Below are 10,918 nucleotides of genomic sequence, written 5' to 3'. Positions count from 1 at the left end.
TCCAGAAGGCTGTTTTATAGACACAGTCCAAGTACAAAATTCAACAACTCCACATTAAACGATGCACCATAAAGATAAAAAGGGCAGCTCTGAGAGCCTTCAATTCTGTATTTTCAACTTAGGGGGCAAAGAAACCTACAAGGAATTTGTTTATTAACGACTTTCATACACCGCTGTAACAACACTATTAATAACAATCAGATGCGCTGACACTCAGTACATCACTCATGCAAACAGGTTGTCGTTTTACCAGCACGGAGCACACAGCAGAGATTTACAGAACAGTCACTTTGTCCTGCGTTGTTGGTAACCTTCTGCTCTTTTTTTTTTCTGCAACTGTTTCTGCTCTTGCTGATCTGCTTTAGTACTTCCCAATGCATTTCCCATTCAAGTCTGCAAAGAGAGAAAAAAGTAGTCAAGTGACATGGAGTCCTGGTACTGCATTTATATGTCTGTAAAAGTAAACCGGGAAAATAATTACGATTCTTTTGTGTCTGACATCTTCTATCCTCTCTTAGGGAACAGAAGCTCCCCAGTTTCTGTGCTTGCCAAAGTGTTACTAAAGCATGCAAAAACAGACCCAAACAGTGGAAGGAACAAGTACAGCTATTCCTTTCTATAGCACCGGGAGGCTGAAATCACACCAGATCCTGAACTTGGGGCGGTTCCTCAGCTTGGGCAATTTGCAGCATCTCAGATGTCACTGAACTTTACTCCCAGGACCTTCCCAAGCCTGGGGGAAGGGCAGAGCTCCCTTCTAGCATCTCTCTATTTTCACTCCAGCATAAAAGAGAGGAAACAAATACAGACACTACTAGAAAAAGGATGGGGGGAGGGGGAAGTCTTGTCCTGGGGAGGAAAGCCATTTCAGCTCTAATATTAGAGTTCTGGAATTTGAGCATTTCTAACAAGAAACCAAGTGGCCCGCTGCTGTTCTGCCTTGTCTTACAGCAGACACACGAAGGGCTGCCCAAACAGCATTGCTCTCCCACCCCCTTGCTGTTGTCTCATTTTTCTCAAACTGTTCTGCTGGGCACAGTGAGTGGGAATGGAAGATGGATGAGTACAAACGTTTGATCCATCCATCGTGTACAAGCAGAGGGTTTCCTAAGGAGGGAAAGCAATAGAAGGAAAAATGGGAGAGGGATACAGCATGTTGATTGCCGCGAGGAATCCAAAAACATGCAACCATCTACATCTGTTCTCAGGACACAAAGACAAGCACATCAGCTGGCAGGCAAGTTCCCAGCCTGCACTCCTGCCTCACCATAGGCTGGAGCTCTGTCCCATCTTCACTGTCCCGTCTCATGCTTCTGTGTTTTTTCCTGTCTGTTAACTTGTTATTCCCGTTCACAAACATCTACAAACAGAAAGCAGGGTGAGATTATTTGGGAACCCAAGCTATTATTTAAAATAATATTAATTAAAAAAAAAAGAAACAATCACCTTGTAAAGGAAGATAGTTAACCTGGGACTATACAACTAGCTGGATAACACAGTGATACTGGGAGGGACTGCAGGGGCGGTGAAAGCAGCTGAGGAGAACGAATCAAGAATTCCCACTACTTCTGCTGCAGCAACAGGGACTCCTTGTCCATCTGAATCACTCCCCAGCTCTCTGCCCACCTCGAGTGCCTCCCTTCCACCCCCAGATGTTTATCACCCAACTGAAACACAGATGTCACATGTCAGTGCCTTCATGTGTTGGGAAACTCCAAGTTCAGGGCTATGTGAACAACGTGCTCTTAATTATGCAATGAGGAGTTTGGGCGTGCTGCCCCCAGTTTTTCCATGCAAGGCTATACATATTGCCTTCCCTGCTGGGAAGTCTTCTCCTCACCCCGGACTCCAGGGCATGGCTAACTACAAGGAATTAAAGCCAGGGTTAAAGAAAAGTTAAAAAGGATGGAAAGCCTCTGTTAGTTTCATGAAGGAGAATTGGCTTAAGAAGTATTCTAGTGTTTGGCAAAAGAAAGGGAAGAAGAAGAAAGGTCAAGGCTTCAGAGTTTTCCATTAAGTAAGATATTCCTTTTCAGGACATTGGCTTAAGTACTGCTCTGAATCAAGGCCAAAGAACTATCTGCTTTCCTCTGTAGAAAGGGTTAAGCCTATCCTGAGTCTGCCTTTTTATTCCTTTTTGTTTGTTTTTAAATGAAAAATCTAGAAACATTACGGGAATCTAAGAGCAGCATTAAAAACAAAAACCAACAAAAAAAAAAACCCCAGTTCTTTTGATGCTTTTCTGTATAAATCCATCCAGAAGATTCACGTCATGTGAGCTGTGCTGGCTGTGGAATTTTTCATGAATCACCAAGATTTGGTCACACGGTTCGTGAAGAAAAAGACAGAACTGCCAAAACAGTATGAAAGGAAAAAAAAACTTCTGTCTCTTCTAATACTTTCTTCATATGAAAATAATACCATGTGTGTGCTCAAATGTTTCAGATACAGTTGTTAACTAAAGCTCTTCATCACTATTAGCTACGTAATAATTCTCTGTGGAAAGCTTGTAATACAACACAGTAATTATCACAGTAAGAGGCAGAACAACCAGGCTGCAGCAGAAGGATGTAATCAAGAGACCCAGTATGGTATTTTGGCTTAAGAACCTGCACATGGATGAAGCAGAGCAACTCAAGTTTGAATTAATGTTTGTTCAAAACTACAGCATCCATCAGAAAGCAGCAGACCATAGCTAGCACGGAGAGACCACTGAGAGTTCATTTGCTTATGTTTATGCACTCATCCCTGAGTCCATCCTGACCTAAGGTGTTGGTAAGGAAGTAGTATGGGATGAGGGTCAGATTACTAGGCCCTGTAGAAAGACAAACGCCCCAGAAGCTTAGAAGCAAGTATCTTTGCTGTCATCACTGGAGTTTACCAGCAGTTCCTGGTCCACAAAGTAAGGCCTCTCTGCAGATCCATCATTTGTTTCCATATCAATAGCAAAGCAGAGGAACATGGTATCCAGTGTCACTTCAAACACAGACAGAAAGCTGTGGGACATCAGGTAGGCAAAAAATCCAACCAGCAACAGAGGAACTACCCAAGCTTGCAGCTCCCGGTGGTAGTTAAATGCCATCAATCCTCCAAAAACAGTAAAACATACAACAAAAACCTGTCAGGGGCATCAAGAAAGAAATACAGCCTTGTTAATCACATAGTAATATTTTAAGGAAAAACATAACAAACAAATAAGAAGAAAAAGGAAAAAGATCTATCAAAACCAATGGTCAAATTATAGCTGATATTTTAACCGTATATCCCATCTGGACAATGGCTATCCAGGTTCTGGCTTCACACTGTTATCACACTTTGCATTCAATTCAGCATGTCTATTTTGTAGGGCAGAGGCAACTTTTTACTGCATATTTACCAAAGGCTCTGTGCAATAGAAACTGCAAGAGCGGCGCCAAGGACACTGCAATAGCACACACAAATAGCAGTAAAGGCTGTAAAAAGGATTAAGTTCCTCAAACATTACTTTCACTCCCAAACTCAGCTTTGAGCATTAACACTGAGTTCAACAAAAGCAAACCTTATTTACTTTTGGTACTTTGGGATGAGACCCTGATTTTTCACTTCATTCTTACAGAATGACACCTTCTTTACTCCTACCTTTCCTAGAAATACAGTAAAACCTCCAAAACAGCTAACAGATGCAAGTTCAGCAGAACTCTTCGCCAGAATGAAGACAGCGTCCTTTGCTGAAGTACAAAAATTGGTCCCATTTATGGCAGTAGTTGCGTACACGTGCTAAAATGAGAGAAGACAACGCAATGAGAGAGGAAAGATGCTTTTAAACTAGGGTATATTTCAACACAATTGAAAGTCTGAAACATGATTTGGAAATGCTGACTTTAAGAATACAAAGAGTTATTTTGAATAATTTGACAATTTTATTTCAAGTGACTGCAGTAACTAAGTTCTAACTTCAAACTGTCTTTCTACATCATTTTTAATAATAAACATGACAGGTTCTTTAGTACAGGGAATTTTACAAGGACAATGGCCAAGATGGGGGGTGACCAACTTGGATTATTTTAGCACCTCTTCTGAATAAGAGGACATATCTGTTCCATTTGCAGAAGTCCTCAATGAGGTCTTGAAATAGCATCCAAAATATGAGCTAAGATAAACAGCACTTGAGCCACCTGAAAGGTTAGTTGGACTTTGCCAGCATGTTTTCCTTTTCTCTAAGTATTAGAAGGTGGATTATGTCACAAAAGAGCAGTTACCGTCAGTAAGAACCACAGTGTACGGTCATTAAGAAGTGCAGTGTGCATGGGATTATGGTTCTGAAGGAATTTATATACCCTGACACATACTGAAATCTTAGATTATTTTTTTGCTTCAGCTGGCAGCGGAAGAAAAATGGTTTGATGAAAGAGAATTACATTGGCCTCCTATAAAACACCTTCTGCTGAAACAAAATATTTCTGCAGGGTCCACTTTTACCCAATAGTCTGTAATGCAGCAAAGCCATACTGAAATTACCTTGAAACATTATAGAAAAGAAAGAAATTCAACACAAAGATGCTTTTTATCTTCATTTTGAACATTATTTATTTTATATGCAACAAAGGATTTTTTCCCTCTGATTAGTAAGTCAAACAAAGAGTATATTAAACAGTGACATCCTGTAAACACTGTATGCGGATGGCAGCTGGTGCCCCCATAGGTGGAAAGAGTGCAAATAAGAACCATGGATTTTTTTTTATCTACTCCAAGAGAGAAAGAAGAAAGAAAGAAAGATTCCTCTGAGCTCTACAGAAACAACTATCTTCATAGCCATCTGTTTGGACAAGCAAGCCCACTTCTTTCCTAAACATGAAAAATTGCTTTCTATTCTGACTTCCATTTACACAGACTCTGCTCCCCCTCCATCGTCTGTCTGCAGTTGTCCCTGCATTTTTCAGTCATGGTCAGACCTACAACACGTTGTGAATTAAGGCTGTTGCAGCACCTCCATTAGCAGAAAGGAAATCATGACACAAAGTGGAAAAATAGGTTTTGTAGGTTTGTTTCTGTCCCATAAGAACTGAATTTACAAAGCAAATCCTGATCCAGTGCGTGCAGCGTGCATTTTGCCAATTGGTTGTTCAGAGAGTCTGTATTCATTACAAACAGAAAAATAAATAAATTACATTTAAGAAATTAAAAAAGAATGCTAAAAATGCACGTGCACTTGTACAAACACTGCTTCCAAGCTTTAAATAAATAACTACTTGTTTGCATTCTGGAATTAGGCACTTCGGTATCTGAGGAATGTGCAACAAAAAGAATTTCTGATATTTATTAACTAGAACGGTTATCTTGGAAAAACTGGAAAACAATGTTGGAGACTGAATACCGCCTGCATGGGCATCTGTGATTTACAGACCAGGTCACAAGAACTGGCATTTAAGGCAACTACCACCTCAACAAATCACACGGCTCAATCACAACCAACACCCAAGCTGGTAGTAAGCCTGCATTGCAGAAGACACACAGAAATGAAGGAAGTACCAGAAGGGTGCAAAACTAGTTACTGGTATAGGTGAAATAAGAATGCTACTGGTAAAAGCTGAAGACTCAGTCAAATGACCTCTGCCTTTAAGGGAAAAATACATTTCCATTACAAGTGCAGAGTTGCACAGCAATCAGCATAAATGATTTCTCATCATGACCCACCAAGAAATAACTAACATGCATCAGCTAGTCCCAATATTTGCAGATCACTTTGGACTAAGAAGTTTATATATGCCGTTTATTTTCAATGTAGGCCACTCCAAAAGTAATGCATCTTATTTATTTCCAAGAAAATTACAACAGATACAAAGAACACAATAACACTACCAGACAGAGCAAGTTCTCTGCTACAAAGCCCTACTTTTCCACATAGTCACCTCCACTATCCATGTATTTTCACCACTGATGAACAAGAACCTGCATGCCATGCTCATAACAATCTGCACCAGTGGAGGTGACCCACTGTCACCACAGCTGAAATGCACCACCCACCGCCTCACTGTGCTCACATCCACTGTGTGGTCTCCACAGATGTTCAGCAAGAGGCAATCAATGTCAATGGGTGTGATTTTTTCCTTGTGGAGGAATTCAATGACACACCTTGGCTTCATATGTGCCTCCACGTCAGACCCCACTTTGTCAGACTGCCCCTCTGCTGCCATCTGTCATATGGCAACACAACAAAATGGAATATTGGTGGGAAGATTCAGCCTCTACTGCTATACCATCAACATCCACCTCTGACATTGTAAGCCAACATAACACAGGAGGCATTACTTTCAGAGCAGCCTTTGTATCAGAGACTATGTGCAGCAACACATTCCTTTGCAAATAAATGATAGCTGTGAAGGCTGAAGTGGCAGAGCACCATCAGCTAAGAGCCTGCTATCATTTAGAAACAGACTATTAGAATATGCTGTGTTGTTGTGGTTTTTTTTTTCCCCTGCTGTTGTGTTCTCTTTCCCCAAGCACAAAAGCTTTAATGGAATTGGAAATGTTTGAGAGAAGGGCAGCAGGAATGATCCAAAAGGTATGGAATGTCTTCTGTCTGGGGAAGTACTGAGTACACCAGACTCTGCTGTCTGGAAAAGAGATGACTGAAGGAGGATGCAGTGAGAGGACAACAAAAGCATGAGAAACATGGAGAGGGTAGATGGAATTAGATGCTCATTGTTTCTTCTAACACACAGACTAAGCAGAGTGCAGGCACCATATAAAGTAGCAGGAACCAGATCCGGTGAAAGATGATAGTTCTTCTCACTGCAGTCTGCAAGATGTGAGCTCCTGGCCAAAGGATGCTATAGCTGCTCGTAATTCCCATGAGCTCAAGGGAGAGGTGGAAAGTTCAGAGAAAAGGAATCTCTGAGAGGTTTTAAACACACAGAAACTACACTCAGCTTGAGAAGTTCCTAGGCCAGAAACAAATTCAGAAACAGCACTGGGGACAGTAACAACAGGGAAAAACACTTTCTTATCTCTGCACTCCAATCATTGTTGCAGATGGGACACCAAGCTAGGCACAAGTTCAGTGCAGTCCAATACAACTGTCATAGAACTAAATTCTGCTTAATGCACTGATGTTTCACAGTGGTAGCCTCTCCTACAGAGACAACTAAGGTGTAATGGGACTGACAGCATACCACGGATTGGCAAGGGTGGGAGACTATGGGTTAATAGTCCTCATCCTTGCACCAGGAAGTCAGTGCTGTATCATCAACTTTGTGAAGAACCGAAGCCCTTCTGGCCTGCAGCCTGGGAACTAGACACTGGTTTCTCAGTGTCGGGATGAATAAATAAGGAATGCGAATGTTTACATATTTCCAAATACCACACTATATTAAAAAAAAAAAAAAAAAAAAAAAAAAACTATTTAAAGAATACATCCTTCTATGCTTCACAACACAGAATGTCAAGGGTCTTGGAAAAACTGACCTGCCAGTCTCATGAGAAAGGCTCTGTGGCTTAGATACAGGCCATAAGTTCCCTGATTGTTCAGAATAATTGCTACTTTGTGTAACAGCTGAATTCAGTCTTCCATTCCAGGGCTTTCTTTAATAAAATGAGCTTGGGGAAAGACAGGATTGCCATAGCAACAGAATCCTCTTAAAAAAGAGGCAGGAGACATGCTGGTCTCACATCCCATTTCAGCTTTTTCTGCTCTACTGATATTTTCAGGCTGATCCAGTCTTCTTGGGGGCTGCCCCAGCTACTGCAGACAGTACAATGTCATGCAGCTCATGCTGAGCTTTCAGATGTCCTAGCCTGCAATTGTCACAGCTGCCATAGGAATCCCCTCAGAAAACAAGATCTATTGCTAGCAAGTGGCAATGGCATTTCTGTGGCTGCTGCACAAGCCATTGGTGAGCCAGTGAGACAGCCGTACTGTGGTTCTCAGATGGAGGAAGGAAGTTAAAGCAACGCGGGCCTGTGAGACCCCACTGAAGGGATGAAGACATGAAAACACGTGGACATTCAGCCACTCCAGTCCCTGGTTATTTCAGGTTATCACGCTACATGATTCCTTACACTAAGTGGAAAACTCCTCTTTAAACAACGTAGGGCTGTACCCTGTCCCAGGCCGTACATTTGGAACTATTCCAGACCATTGTCCCTCTGGTCCTCAGGATCCTTCTTCCAATTTCCAGACAACATTTACTGATGAAAAGTTCACAACTACTCATTCTTCTGCAGATCTCATCTTGGCTTTTACTCTTCCTCACTGTTTCTCTTCCTGATGCAATGAGAGACATCAAATGTGCTTGCGCTTACCCTTTATTTGTCAGAGTAGACCACAGCAATATATTCTAGTCCCATCTTGTGAGATGAGCCTGGCTACATAACCAGCAACTTCTACAGTGGCATTCATCCCTCTTTCTGGCACCAGTACTTAATCCCATGTCTTCCCTAGGACTGAATTTGACACTCCTGCAGCCATGTTAACTAAAGGCTACTGCCCTGTGCTTGACCAGCACACTCTGAATATTCTATTCCATCACTTCCCCAGTAAACATAAAGATAACATAGAAAAGGTTACCACTGATTCTTAGGCTAATCACCATCCATAAGAAACCACAGCCTCCTGAATTTTCCCCAACAGTCAAGAAAGCCCAACTTTCCATTATTTGCGTTCTACGTTACATTTACAGTTTGGACTTGCTGGAAAACATCTCATCTTTCAACCTTCATTGTTTCCTACTCTGTCATATACTCCCTCCATAGCTGTCTTTCAGTGGGTACAATGAACACAATTTTCTCCTGGGAAGGTGTTCTCTCCTGCAGCACCCCACTACTGCACTGGGCTCCATTTCAACATAAGTCATCAAAGCAAGAACAGGTAACTCTCATCCACCTACTTCCCCCACAACACAGACTCTATGGAGAAAGTAAAGACCTGTGGTATTTATCTCCTGTTACCGCATACATGAAGCTTCTAGTGGGAAAACAAACATATTTAAAAGAAGATTTCATGAAGACAAATGTTTTAGCCAATTTTAGTCAATACTTTCAAGATGACTGAAAATTCAGCTTAATATCTAGAGGAAACTTTGCCAGTAATATTAAAATGAGGTATTGTTTTTGGGACGAAGAAAGTATTTGATGGGGTGAGGTACAATGTGTTTGGCAGCGCACAGAAGAATTGTACTTCCATTAGCATGCCTGAAATTTTGGTTTTATCTAGGTCATTTCTCCAGAAGGCACTTAAAAACAACCTCCTGACAGACTTATACCCAAAGTTGAAGAGACAACTAGCTGCCACAGATGTGTGACCATTAGGCACACGTACTTCTGGTTGTCTGCTTTGATGTTTTGCTTTTCCTTTTAAATTTTTTATTATTTTTTTTTAAACTAGAGTTTTGCTGGCTTTCAGTATCAGTGCTGGGTCTCAGTTCCAGCAAATGCAGGCTGTCACTACTGCTCATCAGTAACAGCTACCGCAGGGCCCGGAAGGCTGAACAGCAAGTAACTGTACTGAAGAAAACAGAGAAACCACATACAGCTCAGCAACTCCTTCAGAAATCCATGTGCTGTGCTTTGGAACTGCTGCCTGCCAACTGGCTGCAGATAAACCCAAAAGCAGACAGAGAAAAGAAGAATTATCCTGAATTAGATATATTATTGAATATATATATATACATACATATTCATTGCAACAAGGCTGTAAAGAAAAAAAGTGACCACTTTGATGTATCAAATGTTAAGACTTTGCCACAACAATTTAGGGGAGCAGGAGACAGACAGACCTTGTAGCTCCCAAGCCACATAAAGAAAACAGTATATTCTTTTTGTGGAAGAGAAGTTTCAGGATCCCAGATTTTACTCGAGATGATTGGATATATTTATCTGGAACATACTGAAACCATCAGAGCCAGAAGATGAAAAATCTGTGGTAATTCTGACAAGTGTTGGCAAACAGAACTGTCAAGTAAGGATAATGACTTTATATTCACAAAGCACTTTTCATCCAGATAGAACCCAGAGTGCTTTACAATTGTTACTAATGGATTATACACACACATGAATCACTTTGCCCATGACTGAAATGGAACAGCTTAAGGAGTGAACTGTTTAACAGCACATAGCAACCTGACACCACAGTTTAGCACAGGATCCAGTTGCAAATCCAAAAGAAAATTAGGAAGGCAGAATGTAATTACCTACACTGCAATCGGAACAGGACACTAGGTTTACATTACCCCTCCTGCAACCACTGCCATTGGAAATATGGCAACAGTCAGCATCCAGCACATCTGTCACAACACAAAGATCACAATGGATACCTCTTCAGCCCCGCTCAAGTTAAACTGCAAGGGGCTGAACACAATCTAGCTGAGCCTGGACAGGAGTTGCATCAGACTCAACAATTAAAGTTTGTGTTACATCCCACCTGAAAAATGGCACATTGTCCCTCTGACATCATCATAATGTAGCACTTGGTTGATACCACATGCGAAGAAAGAAGCTCACACACTGTCACCAGTGCTACTTCCCCCAGCACCTGTTTCTCATCTGCAAGTTTCCCAGAGGGGGAACAAGGGGCTCTGTTTAAAGTTGTGAATGGAGGAGCAGAAAGAATTCAAATCATCTAAGCAATCTAACAACAGGTTGAAGAAAATACTGAAGAAGCAAAGAGGAAGGCTCCTCTTTTCCTTAAAGCAAAACAACAACAAAAAGAAAACCACCACCAAAAGCCTTTCAAGGTAATTATATGCTTATTATAATGAAGAATATAATAGTGGAATAAAAGACAAAAGCACAGTAAGGAATGCTAATGTACATGCCGAGCTTTGGACCAGCTTTTGTAACAGCTGTTCTAAATCTCTATTATTTCAACCCAAACAAAATCAAAATCTAAACTTAAAAGTATGTTCAAGATGTTAGAAATGCGAACAAGCGATTTCTAAAAGCC

General features: G+C 41.2%; 1 protein-coding gene across 3 annotated transcripts in view; it reads right to left on the bottom strand.

Moving 5' to 3' along the window:
- Window positions 1-10,918, bottom strand: part of SLC44A3 (solute carrier family 44 member 3) — a 36,530-nt gene continuing 25,612 nt past the window's right edge. For 2 of the 3 annotated variants that reach the window (XM_072343496.1, XM_072343497.1), the window contains 4 exons: window positions 3,619-3,756; window positions 2,882-3,118; window positions 1,268-1,360; window positions 1-393 (listed from right to left, as the gene is read on the bottom strand). In XM_072343496.1, coding sequence (XP_072199597.1) covers window positions 388-393; window positions 1,268-1,360; window positions 2,882-3,118; window positions 3,619-3,756 — 474 coding nt within the window. In that variant the 3' untranslated portion in view covers window positions 1-387. The remainder of the gene's footprint in view (window positions 394-1,267; window positions 1,361-2,881; window positions 3,119-3,618; window positions 3,757-10,918) is intronic. The other variant, XR_011904522.1, reaches the window with a different exon arrangement.

The sequence above is a fragment of the Excalfactoria chinensis genome, chromosome 8 (assembly GCF_039878825.1).
Source record: "Excalfactoria chinensis isolate bCotChi1 chromosome 8, bCotChi1.hap2, whole genome shotgun sequence".
Classification (NCBI taxonomy): domain Eukaryota; kingdom Metazoa; phylum Chordata; class Aves; order Galliformes; family Phasianidae; genus Excalfactoria; species Excalfactoria chinensis.
The sequence above is the reverse complement of the archived record's forward strand: the minus strand, read 5'-3'. Positions and strand labels throughout refer to the sequence as shown.